The 18861-nt window shown below is 37.0% G+C and overlaps 1 protein-coding gene across 4 annotated transcripts; it reads right to left on the bottom strand.

Moving 5' to 3' along the window:
• Positions 1-538: 538 nt before the first annotated feature.
• Positions 539-17960, bottom strand: IL18 (interleukin 18). 4 transcript variants are annotated; one of them, XM_032472766.1, is made up of 7 exons: positions 17520-17960; positions 15170-15286; positions 10737-10823; positions 9922-9933; positions 5907-6038; positions 4963-5096; positions 539-1484 (listed from the first exon to the last, which is right to left on the bottom strand). In XM_032472766.1, exons 2-7 carry the CDS (start codon positions 15255-15257, stop codon positions 1263-1265), a joined length of 675 nt encoding a protein of 224 aa, XP_032328657.1. In that variant the 5' UTR covers positions 15258-15286; positions 17520-17960; the 3' UTR covers positions 539-1262. The 4 variants fall into 4 exon arrangements, with proteins under 4 accessions (XP_032328657.1, XP_014415029.1, XP_032328658.1 ...); XM_014559543.2 differs by having other exon boundaries at positions 5907-6041; positions 17520-17943; XM_032472767.1 differs by lacking the exon at positions 15170-15286 and having other exon boundaries at positions 17520-17952.
• Between the last annotated feature and the right edge of the window lie 901 nt (positions 17961-18861).

The following is an 18861-nucleotide window of genomic DNA, read 5'->3' as shown; positions in this document are numbered from 1 at the left end:
TAGCCAATATTTTGTAATAACTGTAAATGGAAAGTAACCTTTAAAAAATATATAAAAACAAATTAAAAAAAAATTTTAAAATATTATCTTCTGATCAGTGAATGTAAAATGCCTCTACTTTTATTTAGATTATATTTAATTTTCCTCAGCAATGTTTTGAAATTTTCAGTGTTCAAAACTTGCACTTCTTTTGCTAAATTTATTCGTAAGTACTTTATTCTTTTTAATACTATTGCAAATGGAACTGGTTTCTTATTTTTAAGATAAATACGTGTATACAGAGATACAATTTATCTTTATATATTAATCTTGTATTCTGTGACCTCGCTGAACTTGTTTATTAATTTTAATGGGGTTTGTGTGCACACGGGTGTGTCTATTCCTTAGGATCTTCTACATACAGAATCATGCAGTCTGCAAATAAGGACAGTTTTACTTCTTCTTTCTAATCTGAGTGGTTTTTCTTTCTTTTTCTTGTAACTGTGCTGGCTAGAACCTCCAGCATGATGTTGAATAGAAGCTGCAAGAGCTGAAATTCTTTTTTTTTTTTTTTTGGTAATCATTAAGCATGGCGTTAGCTTTAGGTTCTTCATAGATGCCCTTTGTCACATTGAGGAAGTTCTCTTTCAAGTTTGTTGAGAATTTTGAATACAAATTGGATTTTGTAAAAACTTTCTTCTGCATTTATTGGGATGGCTGTGGGTTTTTATCCTTTATTAATATGGTGTATTGCATTAATTGATTTTAGAATATTAAGCCATCTTTGCATTCCTGGATTGAACGGTACTTGATCAGAGTGTATAATCCTTTTTCTATGTTGCTGGATTCAGGATCAATTTGACTTTTAAAGATATCCTGACTTTGGAAGAAATGCAGAAATTACTCAAATGAAGTGGTTTCTTATAAAATATTTATGGTCTAAATTATTTTCTTAAAAACTAGAAAATTCAAATATCAGTATTATTCATCATTAGGACCAAGAACCCAAAATATTCAGAACACTTCTACTGAATACAATCTACGTTTCAATTAACAATGTAGAATGTATTTTCAAACCAAGCATTCTTTTTACATTATACAAATATTTTTTTCACCTGGATAAGGGGAAACCATTTCAATTTTGTGAAAACTTATTATTAATTTATTAGTGGTACCTCTTGAGAGCACTATTCATTTTATTTCATCATTGTAATACAGGTTCAAACTCATAACCTTTCTGAAAGACACAAAGTCAGAAAGGTCAAACTACGCAATTTTAATATCTAGTTCTTGTCTTGAACAGTAAACATTATAGCTTTATCTCCAAAGTCCTCCTTTTCTTTCAAAATGAGTTTGAAAAAGTCATTCTCTTTTTTACAAGCTAGAAAGTACCCTTTGTAAAATGAAGACTCAAACTGTATCTTATCATCATGTCCTGGAACACTTCTCTGAAAGAATATGATGTCATTTCCTTCATCATCAATATTATCAGGAGGGCTCATTTCCTAGAGAGAGAAAAAAGTTACTTAATTTTTAAATACATGACTAATTTGAATACGTGCAGTTTGTTTTGAAATATATTACTGAACAGAACTAAAGAAGTTTATATTCTCAAGAGTTAAGAAAAAAAAATCCCTTGAGTATAGAGATACTGACCTCCTCTCCAACTTGATTTCCAGTCTCCCATTCTGCCTGCCCACTCTGGCTTTTCCCACCATGGAATTCATATTCAAATCTAGACCTCCCAATATATCCATCATATGATTTCCTTTTCTCCTCTCGCATTAAGTGAAGTTCATATCTGCTCAAGATGAACTACAGTTCCAGCAAAGACCACAGCTTTTTTAGGCTAATACCAGTTCCTGTCTTCTCCAACCATTCAGAGCCAAAGACATTGATGACTCCACCCATAGGCCTAGGGTAGCTCCAGTTTGAGAACTAACTGTGAGAAAGGCAGGAAGTGGCCAGATTCTCAGCTGCTTCCTTCAGTGGAGCCTAGAACTGAAACTGGCTCTAACTCGCTGCTTGTTCTAGGGCCAGGTCCTGGGTTCCTGTATAGCTCTGATGTCTTGGCTTAGTCCCCTTTGTTGCTTCCCTGCCAAGCTCTCTAGTTCCATAGTAGTCCTGAATTTCTGCCCTGCAGGTAGTCTGTCTTTTGATTGGGCACTGCCCTAGAAGGCCAAATGCTGATTCTTATATATTTTAGCTGCAGAATAAGGTATTCCCAAGAATGAATAGATCACTTGAGACTATAATCCTGCTGGTCACCTGACAGTACTGCCTGCACTATGCCAATTATTTTATCACACCGACTTTTCAGGATGGACTAGAAAATGTGAGGATCACCTCAGGTTTTTCCATGTTAATCCTGGAACCAGGAGACATTTTGAACTTAATTTTGACCCTCTGATAGCAAAGATCCTCACGATCCTAACTGAGGATGGACAGAGAGCCCCTCACCACTGCCCCAACCCCAAATAGCATTCCAGCATCCTCCTAAGATGCCTAAAAGAACCTGGGGGTTATTTCTAAACTTCTCAATCAGTTATGGAATTTACAATCATAACTCTTGAACTTTGTCCTCTAGCTCAAATGTTCAGTCTTGAAATAATGACAGTACAAACTGGTTTTCCCACTGGCACCTGTTTCTGCGGCTGTCTACAGTATAGCAGAATTTAGGAAGAGACCCTAAACTGGGGAACCACTTTGGGACTAAGCTGAAGTCTAATGGGAAATAATCCTTAGTCAAAACTTCAAAAGCTCTAGAAGTATTAGCAGATGAACCTGTTAGTTCAAACCTAGCATGGAAAGTTTAGAGTTGAAGGTGGTGGGTGTGGATAGGTAGAACAGGCTGTCTAATCACAGTTCAATGTCACATTTCAGAACAGAGGCAAGGAAATCCTGGGACAGTAGCTCTCCTTGGCTTTAGTGTTGACTATTCACAGCCGTCATAAAGAAGGTGCACAGCAAGTGAATGTAGAAACAATCTGGTGACCCTGGGGAACCCCCAACTTGGAAAGTCCTACCTGGTGAAACCTGAGTGCTCCAAGCAAGGATTTAAAGGATTCTTTACATCAGGAGGGGCTGATTTTGATCTCAAGGACAGTTAAGCTTGGCCTAACATCTGTCCTCTTGGTCGTCTCCCAAGTGCATCAGCAAGTTTGAGAGAGTCCTGACCATACTTGGATGGATATACAAGGAATAGACAATGACAATCACCTCTTGAAGCACATCCCTGTTGATACCATGAAGGGTCTTGCCCAAAGAATAACAGGGGTAACCGTAAGCTCCAGGACTTTATAAAAAGTAACCAACACAGAAAGGTGAGCACATAATGGCAGTTAGTTGTGTCTTATGATCTAGAACCTAGTCTAGATTTATAATCATTGCTAAGATTCATATTAGTGGGAGAAAAAGGGATTAAAAAGCCCAAGCTAAAACTGGTCCTAGCTTACCCCTTCCTCCCTCCCTCCTTCCCCCTTCTCCTCCCTTCCTCCTCCTCCCTCCTTCCAACTATTTACTGAGTTCCTACCAGAAGCAAATTTACTGTGAAGCTAATGAAGCTTAGAAGATCCCCTCACTTGCCCAAGTCTCTTCTAAGGCCTCTTCTTTTCTTGTTCTAAATAAATTGTCAACTTTATGCTTTTGATAATTATATAGTCTATTTCCTTAAAAGGGCTGCCCAAATTGCATAATCTTCAGGCTCCCCTAAACCTGGATTTGCTCCAATGTCTACTATATGCCAAGCATCATTTCCATCTTCTTAACACTCTCCCTGGTCTCTCAACAGGAATCCACTTATAGATCAGGCTTTCCCCCAGCTTCTGCAGCAGAGTTAGTTTTTCTCTAGCCCACATGGCTTGAGCTTGGTCACCTTCCTCCTTCCCTTCTGATTTTGTTGCTAAGTGACACCATGCTTAACTCTCTCGACCCTGTTTGTCCACCCCAGGCTTCTAAAGTCATTACAATAACTAAGCTTCCTGCCTGTCAGGTCAGAGAGCAAGGACTCCAAATTGTCACCTGAAAGGGTGTCACTCTGGTTGGAGGGGGATGGCTAAGAGACTTGTTTGGAGGCTCTATTTGTTGCAGACACCTGATCTTACTTGTGCTTTAGAGTGGCTTTTTCCTCCCTCCCGATTTGCCCCTTGGCATGTCTACTAAGGTCATACTCTAATTTTTGGTGGGAACCGAGTGATCTTGACAGCAGTTCTTTATTGGCAAATCTCCACTCAGAAAGTCTTCACGACACAAGATTCACCTCCGAAACACTGCCCGTTTGTGAGCATCCCCTGGCTGCTCTCACTGGAAGGGAAGTTTTCTGGGTCAACCCATAATGATAGTTAATGATTTTTTAATCCAATAATAGTGGAAAAAAATAGAGAAAAATGGCAATGGAGAAGAAAATGGAGAACAGAGGAAAAAGCAATGGCCATAAATAATTTATACTTGGCTTTGAGATATATTATACTGTTGCTTTTACAACTGATTTTATTAATTTAATTCACCTAGATTAACATTAAAAATAACATACATCAGCTGAATGCTAAGGGTTGTAGCCAAGACTTAGGTGAAGAAGCAGGAACAAAACAATTAGGGATTAAAATATTATCATAATTTACAAAGTAGAGGATTTACGGAAGAACAATTAGCTTCATTCTGTGTAGCAGGACTTATTCTGGAAAGTCACATGCAATTATTAAATATAATAATTCATATATGTATTCTGTGTTATTATTTATCTATAGCTTGATTATTCAGAAGGCCTAGGTTATGTAACAAGGGCTGTGCCCCTTCCTCCCTATGGCCGGCTCGGAAAAACAATGTTACTACAGTAAGTTAAAAAGAGTTTGACAATTTTTAGTAAGTATCCATTTTAATCTACATCTTGCTATTCTTGTTTTAGGCAAAAAGTTGTACTGGTATATTTGGGCTTTCTAACTTTGCGTATAAATATTACTAAAACAAATTAAAGTTCAGCCTTACCTTAAAGGAAACAATTTTGTCCTTACAGGAGAGAGTGTAAGTTTTCCTACACCTCACAGAGATGGTTACTGCCACACCTCTAATGAGGCTGTCTCTGTACACATTAATGATAAACAGAGTCTGAGGTGCATTATCTGAAATAAAGATTAACAAATGAGCATGCTAGTTAGAAGAATTTTTTTTGCAAATAAGCATTTATGCAAATTAACCAAAGGATAATCCTTAATAAGCCCATCACCAATCTCACACTGAGATTCAGCCAGTTAGCAGAAGACTGTACAATTGTTCATGCATTCTTTAAAACACACTTAAATATGTATTATAACAAATGCAGCAACTTTTTGAGTGCTAAAGGGATTTTATGAATTCTAGAAGATTGTCTTTAACTTTTAAATGCTAAATAGAATATTAAAGATCTGTCTGTTAAGGGTTAAAAATTCAGGATTTTTCAACAGTGTACATTCACTCTGTCAACTCTGCCTGAACTCTGATGTTTGGAATTCATCCCTTGGAAGGCACAGTGAACTTACTCATTTTCCAAGACACGCTAAATTTCTGAGGGCAGACTTATCTGAAATGCTTGTATATTTATATTTAATTCTGGGTTTTGAAAATGCTATCAGCAATTTCAGCTGTAAACAGCAGGTATTAAGGATCCAACTCAATGGCGATCCTACACAGTTAATGCAATTATAGTCAAGGGATTGGTGATTCAAGTGTAGGGTCAAAGTAGCATGACCCCGTACTATCTTTATTGTATCAGTTTTTCAGCCCAGCTAAAAAAAATATAGATTCTCTATAAAGTTTCTTGTAAGTGAAATTATTATTACTATGACTTTTCATATAAGGGTTAGGTCTATCATAGAAAAGTATAGGCAGTTAAATGGAGTTGGAAGAAGTTGCTGGCCATTTCCACATTTACAAACATAATTAAAAAAAAATACCTGAACAGTCAGAATCAGGCATATCCTCAAACACGGGTAGATTTCCTTGGTTTATGAAGAGAACTTGGTCGTTCAAATTTCGTATGATTGAGAGTTTAGGTTCAAGCTTGCCAAAGTAATCTGATTCCAGGCCTTCTACAATGCACATTAAATTTCATTAAAAAAAAAGCTTTTCCCCCTCTAAATTTACAAATAGGCATACTATATATTCCAGTTTTCAATAACAATCACTACCTTCTGTTATGGAAGCTGAGGTAAAGCTGCACAGTGTTTTTTAATCCACTTCTAAGGTCATACCCTGTTCTTGTTATCACTTAGAACTACTCTATTTCTGAACTCTTCAATTCAAATATCCTACTTTCTGACCAGTCTCCTATCCTTGTAGTTTCCTTACATGTTTCTTCCACTTTCCTGAGTCCTCCTGACTCTTACATTTTCTATCTAAGCTCTTCTAATCTTCACTTCCTTCTCTGTGCAGCCTGGATCTCCTGGTTCATCCTTTTATCTACCCTTTTGCCAGTATCTTAAATCCCGAACTCATTTGTCTTTCTACTACAAAACTCTAAACTTGGCCACTGAGTGTGCTGCTGGTAAACAATCATACAAATATGCAAATTAGTGCCATAACAAACACATCTATCGTCAATACTTTCCTTTTATAGTTCAGCACGTCTTCCATAGTCCATGGCTGCAATTTCAAACCCTCTTCACTCCCCTCGGGATCTCGGCACTGTCACCTCTGCCTTCACTTTCAGCAAATGATTTCCTGCTGGTCACTTACACACTTAAACTGTCTCATCAGTTGTTATTTCCTCTACCCGTCTTGTCCTAAGTGAAATGTGTAAACGGTGCCCCTCCCAGCATCTCAGGCTAACCCCATCTGTGCTCTGCATGCACTTTCAATGAAGCTTTGATCTACCATCATCCTTCCTTCCAACAACTCAGCAATTCTCCTTCCTGGATTTTGCCCTAAAAAAACAGTACACAAATGTATAAATATGTCTCTAGAAGAAGGCTTATAGGAGTATTTTGATAATAACAACAAACTGGAAACAACTTAAACGTCCATCATTTGAGAATTTATCAAATAAATTCTGGTATGTTCTTACTATGGATTATCATAAATTTAATATAATAGCAATTATTCATTGCCATGGAAAGACAGAAAGATGTCCATGTATTAAACCAGAAAAAAGAGGCTTAACTGTAGTATTTTATGTATAAACATCAAAATGATAGCAATGAATATTTTGTTGTTATTGTCATGTTTTTATTTTTCTTCATTTTCTTACCTTCATTGCCTGAATTTTTTATAATAAACACATTACTTTTGTAATCATAAAAGCATAAGGCTCTTTTCATTTTGAGACTTAAAACACCTCCATCCACCGTATCCCACTCTGTAGCTAGACTTATTTCTCTCCTCCTTTAGCCGAGCTTCTGGCAAGAATTGGATGTATCATTTCCTTACTTTCCATTCACCCTTCTTCTACTCACTGCAATCTGCCTCTGCCTCCATTTCTCCACCAAATTGCTTCCACCAAGATCACAAAACTCCCTGTTGCTAAATGTAATAGATGCTTTCTGGCTCTTGATTTTCAAGGCTGCAAAATTCAACACAGTGCCTATTATCTCCAACTTGAGATGCTCTCCTGGGACTGTGGCTTTCTTTGTCTTTCTTATTCCTCTTTGGTTACTCGGTTCTGTTTTATTAGCTTCTCTTTCTACTGCATCCTCTAATTGTAGGCATTCGTCAGAGTTTAGTCCATGGCTTTTACTTTTTCACTCTACATATTTCCTCTGATTTGTCATTTTATTCCTATAGCTTCAGATGCCATTTTTATGCGTGTCTCTTACATCTACATATCCAGCCCAAATTTTTATCCTGCGTTCAGAACCATATGTCCAAGAATCTACTGGACATCCCCACTAGGATGGCCCAAAACCATGCCCATCATCTATTTTCCCCTTTGCCCTGCAGTCCTCTTTACGCTGCTTTTCCTCTTGTTTTCTATTTCACTGCATGGTACAAATTGTCCACATGAAAAAATGTAAGCATCATCTTTACTGTCTTTCTCTCCATCCCCTTCCAAATCCAACTCCAAACCATGTCCTGTTGATTCTTCCACGTATTTCTAAAGTCTCTTCACAGCCCTCATTGGCACCCCACTGTTCCGACCTTAATTCATGTCACCATCATTTCTTATAGGGACTACAATAATGGCCTCTTAATTGGCATCCCCCCATTTTAGCCCCCCCAGCAATTCTTTCTACTGAAGCCAGAATAAATTAAAATTCAATTTTAGTTAAAGTTAACATTCAGAGATATGATCATGTTATCTCTGAATTTTAACGAATCATATGACCACCCAAAATAAAGTCATTTTCCAGATTCCTTACAGCTGGTGCCATATGACTAAATTCTCAATACAGTATGAGTGGACTTGATGTTTACAACATCTAAAAAGAGCCTTTAAAAGGAGTGTCTTCCTCTTACTTTGACCACTTTCTTGCTAGCTGGGATATAGACCCAAAAGTGTGGTGAAGATTTTCAAGGATGTGAATGAGTTCAACAACTGGGGGATGTTGAAATAGAAAACAGAAGAAACTTGAGTTGCCAGCATCATCAGGCTACATCCAGCCATACTAGTCTTGAACTGACTACTTGGATTTGTATTCAATAGAAATATTTTCTATCTTATCCAGTTGCTATATTTTTGGATCTCTTTGTTATAGCAAACTAATCTGTATCCTAGATCATGCATATTGTGCTTAATGAATCCGCATTACTCTAAAGATAAAGTCCAAATTCAGTATCTTGGAATAAGAGTATCTTCTTGATCTGCACCCTATTTATCATTCTTCTCTCACCATTTTCCTGGTCCCACTCTACTCCTATTCTGAATTACTCTTAATTTCTCATACACGCCACACTTTCTTTCATATCTTAGCCTCTGCATGTGTTCTTGTTTCTGCCCAGAACATCTTCTCTTGGCCAACCTCTATTTACTTTTTAGTTCTCTTCCTTCTTCAAAATGCCCTCCCAGAATCTACTGGACTAAATTAGGTGCCCTGCTACGTGCTCCCATAGCATCCTGTGCCTTTGTAATACTTAACATATCATGTTCCAATTGCCTTCCTAGTATGCCTGCTTCTTCCTATAGGACCTGTGTTTTGCTCACTGTTATATCATAGTGCCTAACATAGTGCCTGAGATACAGATGCTAATATTTATTGAATTAAATAAATGGGAGTAGGGCAATCTTTAAGAAGCAAAATATGTCAATAATATCTCAGTAAATCTTGGAAAAGAGACATGAAGGAATAGTATTAAAAAAAAAAGTTGCTGTTCTCTATTTCCATTGTAGTAAGGATCAACTTAAGAATGAGGAAACTGCTATTTTTAAGGAAAAGTATGAGAAACTAATGACCTTTAATAATCTGGGGGTCTGTTAGAGGATCGTAGGCTATGTACCGGTATGATTCTCCTTGAATGTCAGAAGTACAAGGGACAGGTACATTCACTTCTTAGCAAGACTTAATGACTCAGCCTCAGAGATCTGTTTTCTCTACCTTTCTCCATCTCTCTGCTTCAGAATTCCCTGCACCCTGGGAGCCTCCCAGGCTTCTCCCCAAAGCATTTATAAGAGAAAGGGTGTTCTTGATTTTGGACAATTCTCATGCTTCAATCCCCTTTTCCTATGTACTCCAGAGAATCCCTGACTTGCTGCTCATCTCAGGATATATGTAACAGGCAAGATCTATTTTGTAGATTCTAAGAGCTGGAGAATTTCCTAAGGTGTAGAGAGGCATATTTTGTTGGAAATTCTTTTTTGCATCCCTTTTAGTCATCTTTATTCCAAAGCAGTGCTATTGAGTCCACGTTCCTTTGAGGGCCTATCGGCTTCTCAAATAAATTCTCTCAGCTGAGGATGGTGATATGGATATGCCTGTGGGATGCTTAATCAAGTAGCTATTTATTTTACAAAGAGAAAGAAATAAATGTATACTTTACCATCATTTTCAGCTAAAAGGGAAAAAGAGAAACAAAATATGTTACATTCTGTATTTCAACTCAGAATTTCCTCTCTCTCTACCCTTTTATTACTTTTTTCTGCCACTCTGCATTCTTTAACCCCCTATCTTGCCAGCGAAGGCCTTTGTTGGCTTCCATAAAAATATTATATAATCATCTGAAAGGTTCCATCAAATGAAGCCAGTTAGACTTAGTGTGTTCTCAGGTATGTTAGATATAAAGCTTAAATCTAGGGTTCAGAAGTTCAAATTTGTAGCTCAAGAGAAACTCTATAAAGTGATAGATTTTACTCTTAAATGTATTACTTCAATGGGAAGTCGTCTAAAGACTTTCTTTGAAGCTTTCAAATAAAGCCAAACTGTCCAAGGAAGATTAACCATAAACATTTATTTTTATTTGTTAAATATATTTACATAAAATGGTATAACTCACAGAGCTCTAGATTTAAGATATGTATCTCTTATGTAATTTGCCAGTTTGCTTTGGGAAATTGTATTACCTGAACGTATCCAATTGTGTAGGATTTTCATCACGGGCGCCTGCAGCCACCTTGTGAGTGGGCTACTACTAACTAAAGCGCCAGGACATGTCGTGAGACAAGGTGCTGGGACCTTGGACACACCGTGGTTAATTTTTAGAGGCCCAATATATAAATATATTTCCCAGAGAAGAGTGTTATTAGTATTACAGTGGAAGTTGGTGGCAAGAAAGAGTCCTTACTAGTTCACCTTAGATCCTTTCAACTTGAATACATTGATCTGAATGCTGTATTTGGGCTGTTGTTTTAGACTTACCTACAAAGTAAAGCGTATTGTTAATAAATCTCATTTCCACAAAGCTCATGCAATTGTCTTCTATTGGTTGAACAGCCATCTTTATCCCTAATGAAAGCAAAGAGGCATCTGTTAAAAGGTGGTGATTGTTCCTTTAACACAAATGGAATCTTTTACCACTTACTCCCTTGTTCTACCACCAATTCCAGAAGTCAGTGTACCACCCAGCATGCTGACGAACACTCTGGACATTTAGTAAATGCCAGGAGTCTTCAGTTTATGAACGGACATGTTCAAATCTTCTCTTGCAAACCATTAGATACTTGGAATCCAGAAAGCAGTCTCTCATTAAACAATGTTATTAAGGGTGGATAAGTGGCCCACTATTGAAGTGAATTATTGTTCTAGTATTTTGGGGGAAATATACATATATTACCAATATATAGACACCAGACACACACCTAATCCTGTCCTTTAACTAGGAACTACTTCTATCTCTGTCTTATAACTGGTGGGGTCCCAGTGTGTGTGAGATTGAAGGTTTGTGACTTCATTGTCAAAGTGCTAAAGTTGGGGCACTGATTAAAAATAGTGTTTCTGTCTGGGAGTGGGGGCAGGGTGGGAGGTGGCTGAAGGGCTCTGGCATCTGATGGCCCTCTTTCTCACTGAGCAGCAGCAGCTTTTGATCTGGAGTCTGGATCACACTATGCTTTTTACACAAGTAATACACAAATACAATCTTTCTGTAAAAAAGTCAAATAACACAGGATTAGAAAATGTTAAAAATTCTTTTTCCTCTTCTCCTCTGTCCCCCTGCCCCCAGCCCTCCAGTACAGTATACATCCTTCCAGACTTTTGTCTATGGAGCAGGGGTTGTAAATCTGGGAACTCTATGAACTTGGATGGGAAAAACAATTGCATATTTATTTTCACCAACTTCTAACTAAAATTTAGCAGTTCCTTGCATTATGGTGTAGGAAGCAAACCACAGTAGTATTCATAGTACCTGCGACTGTCATTAATAGAAAAACATATTTCTTATTCTAATTGCTGCAGAGCTCTTGAAATATGGTTTAAACTCATTACTACTTTGAAATATACGGAATTTATTAGACCCAAGAGTACAATTGCTATTTCATGTGTTAATAAAGGAACACATATATATCACACAAAAATTTGTAAAAAAAACTTTTTGATAACCCTATTTTGATATAATGGGTTTCTTTTCTGATCCTATACATTTAATTTTCTGCCTGTAAAAGCGTGGTTCTGAGTAGGGGTGCACAGACTTCACTGGATTGCCATGAGAGCACTGTGGGGGTGTGGTGTGCCCACTGGTATTAGTAGGTCAGAGGAGGAGTGCAAAGATGCTAGCTGCCAGTGCCAGTGCTAGTGAGACAGATGGAGAATGCAAAAATGGCAGCTGCCAGGGCTCCGTCCATGGAGTCCTAAAAGCTCCTGCACCTCCCTCAGATGCTTTAAGATTAACAAATGAGCCTCCTTCACATACTGTCTGGGTGCTTTTCAAACTATTTTCGTGATGGGTCCTGGGGTGAGTGAGTCAAGCCCTTTGAGAGTGGAGTCTGTTGCCTACAGCCCTATGGTCCTCCTGGATGTAAACTCCATTGGTCTTCAAAGCTAGATGTTTTGGGAGCTCATCTCTTTGGTGCAGTTTCCGAGGGTTGGGGTTCGTGATGCTGGGCACTGACCTCTCAGTCCTCAGGGAGTAGCTCTGTATTGATGATGTCCCTCCTGATTGTGGGTGGCTGCACTGTAGGTGGGGCTTTTGGTGAGACCCTGTCACTACCTCTCCTACCCATCTGGATGGGACTTTTAAATCTTTCTTTGTGGAGGAGCTTCCAGCTAGTTTTCAGGTCTTTTTCAGAGGGAACTGAGCCATATGTAGCTGTAGATCTGTTGTGTCTGTGGGAGGAGGTGAGTTTAGGATTTTCCCAGGCCATCTTGAACTGCCCCTCCATTTGGTGGTCATTTAACAGTTTTATCTAGATTCAGTTTATATATAATATATAAGTATATATATGTATACACACATAGACACATAATATTTTTAATTATATATATGGTTCTCTATAAATATTGTTTAGATAAAAAAGCAAAAGAGAAAAAGAATGAACTTTTGGAATATCTAAGTGTCTTGAAAAAAGGGCATCATGGCAGGGTGGAGGGAGGAGGATGTTGAAAATAAATGGCTGAGATTCTCAAAGATAAATTATACCTTCTTGACAATTTCATAAAAATTTGGCCTTAAATATTTAACATAGTTTGTTAGCATAGTCTTTATTATTTTATTAATTTTCCCCTTACAAGAATGTAAGTTCCATAAGGTAAAGAACCTCTGTTAGGTTCAGTTTAGTACTCCAAGTGCCTAGAATGGTGCCTGGCATATAGCAGACATCTGACAAAAGTCTGCCGAATAAATGAATAAATGAAAACAAATTTAAAATTATAATAGTAGTAAATGTTAAAAAATAATAGAACAACAATAACCTGTATGTCTCAAGAGTTTCTGAGATACTTAAAGAACAGCCTAGTTTGTACTATAGTGACATGAAAGGAAATAATTCCACCAGGTATAAGAGACACTTCCATGTGGCAATAGTGTCAACAGTTCACAAGTCACCTTGCCTACCGGCTTTGACATTGTCACTCCAGATAAACTATTTAATTTGGAGTTTATAAATTTCCATTTTGCCTATAAAGTGAGACAATCATTTTTTTTATAATACATTAGTTTGATTCTGCCTAGTTCAACCCACATAAAATGCAACTTGTGGTTAAGTATGACAAAAGCTTGTAAAGGAGAGATTCAGATTATAAAGTCCCTGTTTAACTAGGCTAAAGGGGGTGAACTTTTTTTTTCCTGAAAAAGTACTGACTTACTTTCAGTAGGAAAAAGACACGGTAAAATTTATGTTTCAAAAAGCTCACTTTGGCAGCAGTGTAGAGAACGGATTTGATGGCATGAAGTTGGACACAGGCCAGAAAACAACCTCAGAACCAATTTTAACCGTTAAGACTTGATGATGCCACAAACCAAGGTAATGGCTGTGGCGGTGAAAGGGAGAGGATGGAGTCAAGAGAGATTAAACAGCAGCATTTTTCAGCTGATTGGTTGTGGGTCAAATGGAAGAAGGAGGAACTGAGGATGACCTCAAAGTTTCTGGCTTGGGCAATTTGTTGAGTGGTTACTTCATTAAGAAAGAAGAGAATGAAAGACAGGCTTGAGTGGAAAATACCTCAGTTGTAAATCTAAGAGATAAATATCACAGAAGTCAAAAAACAAAGGAGCTTTGAGGAGGAGCTTCTTGAAATCAGAAGCTGCAAAGCCCATAATTTAGATACAAGCTTCAACTTGTTCAATGAATTTGGCAATTATTATCAGCAGAATGGTTTAGGGAAAGTGGAGGTAGCGGAAGGCAGGTGGGAGAATGAGGTGAAAAAAAAAAGTAAAGACAGTGAATGTAAACTATTCTTTTAGGAAGTTTAGATACAAGGTGAAGAGAGAGGTTGGCCATTATTGGGGGATATAAAACTTGCAAGTTTCCATTTCTGGCTTCAGATCCACAGATTCAAGTGTAAGATACACTAATGAATTCCTTTTTAACACATATGACCAAACAACCTATCCCGAAATGAAAACTGGGAGTCCTTCTCAACAACCTTGTCTAACTTTTCCTGTCTCAAAAATACTGTAGATTGTAACTCAGAAATGTTTCTAGAATTCAGTATCTCCTCTCTATCTCTACCAGCAATCTTTTAAATCTAGCCCCTGTCACTTCTGGTATCTTCTATTTTAATAATCCTTTACTTGGTCCTCTTGCTTTCGAATTCTCCCTCACTCCACACTGTGATCAGTTATTTCCTGGAACGTCCTCTGCTTTTTTTTTGCCTGCCAAACCCTTCTTAATCCTTTATCCTTTGTGTCATAGCTCAAACATTTCCTCTAGGAAAACTTCCCTCACTCCTTCATTCCTAGCTAATCATTTCCCCTCAGTGCTCACCATTTATCCTCCTGAAATAGCTCTTATTACACTGAATTAAGACTATTTTGATTACAAATAGGTTTGCCCAGCTTCAATCTGAGTTTCTTTAAGTCAATGAGTTGTCCTTTGTTTTTGAATCTTCAACACTTTATATACAATAGGAGCTCAATAAATGTTAAGTAAGTAAATGTTTGCTATGATAAATCTTGTCGCCATGACAACCATGAATAAAGGGAGTGGCACAAATTTTTTTCTGTCTTAAAACTTTCACTCCATCTGAAAGCCTATGAGAAACAGTATGAAAATGAGGGAAGTCTGAAAACAGATTTAAAAAAATAGAATAATTTCTCTAATATTCTTCCTCTTCTTTTTTTTTTTTTTTCCTGGTAGTTTCTTTAGTTTCTCTTTTATTTCATGTGACTCTTTATTTTGAATTCTTTATTTTCTTACCACTCTTTTTGTTAGATCTCAGTACATCTATGATCACAAGTATTGTGGTCCTCTTCCTCTCCCCAATTCTCTTCTTTTTCTTTCTCATCCACGCTCCTTTGGTTTCTTAACTGTAATCTATGAAAATTATAGTTCCCATTGGATAAAAATGCTTTGAATATTTCACCTAAGATTCTGGCTTTTTTCAAAAAAAAAAAAAAAAAAGAGTTATAAACGACCCCAGATAGATCCTCCAAGGAGTATGCAGTGATAATTGGTTCTTTGCAACAAAAAAATTTTAGTTACACAAGCCTTGGAAACTAGCCAGAGGCTAGTGAAAGGTATAAAATCATGATGAAAATTAAGCCACATGTGTTCCAATCTGTGCTGGGGCAAATCATTTAATTTTGAGGGTCAGTTTCTTCATTTGGACAAGGAGGGAGGGAGGGAGTTGAATGGTCAATATTTAAGGTTTTTTTTCCCTAGCTCCAGCATTCTGTAATTCTATATTCTAGTTAAGGCTGCAAAGAGAGAACCATTTATATGTGGCAAATGCCCCAGTAACCACTTCTTCATAATTGTAAAACAACACATATTGATTAAATATTTATCATCTAGTCAACTTTGTTAAGCCATTAGAAGTTTAAAGACATACTAATTAATAGCTTAAAAGTAAAAGTGTTTTGAACTTGAAAGGCAATTATGATTATGTTTATCCTTGCTATGAAATTCCAATTCTGTAGAATAGGTGTGGGGGGAAATAAGAAAGCATATTATCTAATTCCCTAAAATCTTGACAGCAACAAGATCAAAATCTAACTTTTCAGTTCTAATAGTCATTTTGTCCTTCTAAATTCTGCCATCTTATGAATGAAAGTATGTGGGCATGGTGGAGGTTAGGGTGGAAGAAGGCTCAGGTAAAATTTTAGGTAAATAGTTAATGATCAAAGGTGTATACAATTAACTGCTAAATACAGACTCGAAGCAAAAAGCCAAAGTGAAACTGATGGAATGGCCTTGTGTGAAAAGGAGAACTGAATTTAATCTTGAATGCTTACAATTTGAATATATGGATAAGAACATGGAAGAGCATTTATGTGATACTTAACACAATGTTGTAGTGGGGGGGTAGACTGGATGGATATATTTTTTGACTGTAGAGGAACAATCCTGCTATCCTGCAGTGAACACAAGGTAGGGTGGGGTTAGATTACGCAGTGCTTTGAAAGTCATGTGAAAGTTTGTATTTAATTTCACAGGCAATAAGAATGCAGGTTACTGAGTTCGCAAGGGCATTATGGAAAAGATTAGAGACAGGCTCTGAAACTATAAGAATTCAGGTAAGAATTCATAATATTCATGTAAGGATGTAATATCCAGATTTTAAAGATATTTTGAAGGAAGATTTAATAGAACATATGATAGCTAGATATAGGTAAAAAGAAGAGTTTAAGAATATCCTAATTTTTGTTATTTATACATCAAAACAGAGATATTCATTCAACCCTTTCCTTGTGAAATAAAATTCTCCTGGGAAATGCTATAACATTGTCCAATTTGGCCCAGCCTAAGGATGCTGACGCAGATTCTATAGATTCTCAACCTCTGGCAATTTTTTTGTTTGCTTTTAAAATAGTTGATTCAGAATTGAGAAGCTCTTTAAAGAGAAACATTTATCTTATTCTAAAGCAGCAATTCTTGGGAGTTCAGGAGGTCAAAGCTATTTTCATAATACCTCTAAGATGTAATTCATCTTTCACTCATTTTCTCATGAGTGTACAATAGAGCTTACAAGGGGTTATATTCTGTGCTTGATATTGCATAGACTGAAAGCAGAAGCAGATGAGAATGCAGCTCTGTTCTATTAAGCCAGACATTAAAGAGATTTGTAAAAATGAAAAACACCACCACTTTTCAAAGTAGAGTTTTTGGGAAAAAATATATAGTTATCCATAATTTAAAATGCTATTTATACTGACATGTTATGTGCTTTTTGTTATTTTAAAATCAATTAATAAGTCAGTTTTTTATGTTTCTCGGTTTTAATTTTTAACACAGTAAATGACAGAATACAGCAAATAACCTAGAGAAACAAAAATTCTTCAGGACACTCTATAATTTTTAAGAGTAGAAAGAGGTCACAAGACCAAAAAGCTTGAGAATATTTGCCCTGAACTGATGTTCTCCAAGATTGGGTAAAAGAAAGAATAAGATTTTACTCTGACTTTGCTGTGTTCCTTATGTTGTAACTGACTAGTCACCCATCATAGTTATGTCAGAATACTTAAACTCCTCTCAGTCGCTTTTTTAGATTATCTACTTGTAATCGCTGTATCTAGGTTTCCAAATAAAGAGGAATCATATTTCTTACCTGTGCTCAACAGTTTCCTGGGAGAGGAAGTGGTCTGGAAGATTTGACGTCCCTTTCTTGTCCTGGTAAAAGGAGGCAGCCCCTTCCCCCTTCAGCAGCAGAAGCAAGCAGCCAGGAATGCAGAAAGAATTGGAAAACACAACTTCTCGCTGCTTGAATCCAACAGCGGTCTGGGGAGGGGTGTGTGTGCCAAGCACTTGGGAGAAAGGAGGAAGAGGGTGGAGGGAGGAGACTGTTCTGGCACGCCTTGGACCCGCCTTCAAATGTGGGCTCTTTCTTAGGGCAGTGAAACTTGAAATAAAGTGTCAGAGAATACGGGCATTTCTTTTCATGTAAAAATCATATATAACTTTAATGAAATCATTTCATTTGTTGCAGTTCTGGCTTTTCCAAAGCCTGTACCTCTTTCAGAAGGACATCCAAGCACTTTAAAGAAAAGCACCTTCTTTGTCTATTAGAAGCATCTTTTCTCACATTAATCTCTCTTTTTAGAATTTCTACTTACACTTTCATATGAAAAATTTTTTTATCTAACAATGCTGAATAATCCTACAAGAATAATTCCTATAATGTAATCATAGCACCCAAAATGGAACTTTAAAGAGCAGAGTGTGACTATCACAGCCTTGAAAATGATTAGCAGAAACAAAGTTTCTCAATTTTCTCTTGAACATGTGCTAAATTGTATTACCTTCTTAGCAAGGGAATTAGTAAGGTGACCTTTTGTTTTTGGTTTTTTTGCCATCACAGCGAGAGACTGAACAGAGGGGTTCTAGACTTAGAAATAAACTGTTTACATCAGCAGCTAGTTCAGGTGTTTTTCTGTTGTTGTTTTAACAATATAGAGTTTTCATTTCATAAGGTCATAAAAACATCACGTTCACAGCAGTGATTACAAAGGAAGTCTAAGTAAGGTAGGATGGTTGAAGGTGCTTGATGCAGTGACAATCAGAAGAAAAAGAAATAGCACATTTAAGACGTATTTGATAATACACACACGACTGAAACTGAAATAACAAGTTTTTATCCTATGTGTTGTCCAATCAGGCCAATTAACGTGAAAGCATGAAGTAGAGTCAAAACAGTGATTTCAACAAGCAAAGCACCAAGCAAGTTAATTTTAAGTGGCCCATCGGCAATTATTTTCCTCAGCTGTAAAGATACAAAATGCATAATTTGTCCATTTCTTACTTTGGAGACATTTTTTCCTTTGTCATAGAGCAACCCAAATGTCTCTGTGTCCTATTTCATAGGATTGTTTGTGAAGATTAAATGAGATGATGATATTGAGTATTTGAATATTTTAAAGCACCAGACAATACCTCTCCTCCCATACTCTCAC

Source organism: Camelus ferus, chromosome 33, assembly GCF_009834535.1.
Source record: "Camelus ferus isolate YT-003-E chromosome 33, BCGSAC_Cfer_1.0, whole genome shotgun sequence".
Classification (NCBI taxonomy): Eukaryota; Metazoa; Chordata; class Mammalia; order Artiodactyla; family Camelidae; genus Camelus; species Camelus ferus.
This window is presented reverse-complemented; position numbering and strand designations above follow the sequence as displayed.

What these genes read in the sequence shown, in the direction of transcription:
- IL18 (XM_014559543.2), bottom strand. Translation starts at nt 15,257, where the DNA reads ATGAGAAAGAAAAAGAAGAGAATTGGGGAGAGGAAGAGGACCACAATA. An exon ending in GCCTGATTCTGACTGTTCAG is followed by an intron (nt 5,097 to 5,906) that starts GTATTTTTTTTT and finishes TCTTTATTTCAG; the next exon opens with ATAATGCACCTCAGACTCTG. An exon ending in ACAAAATTGTTTCCTTTAAG is followed by an intron (nt 1,485 to 4,962) that starts GTAAGGCTGAAC and finishes TTCTCTCTCTAG; the next exon opens with GAAATGAGCCCTCCTGATAA.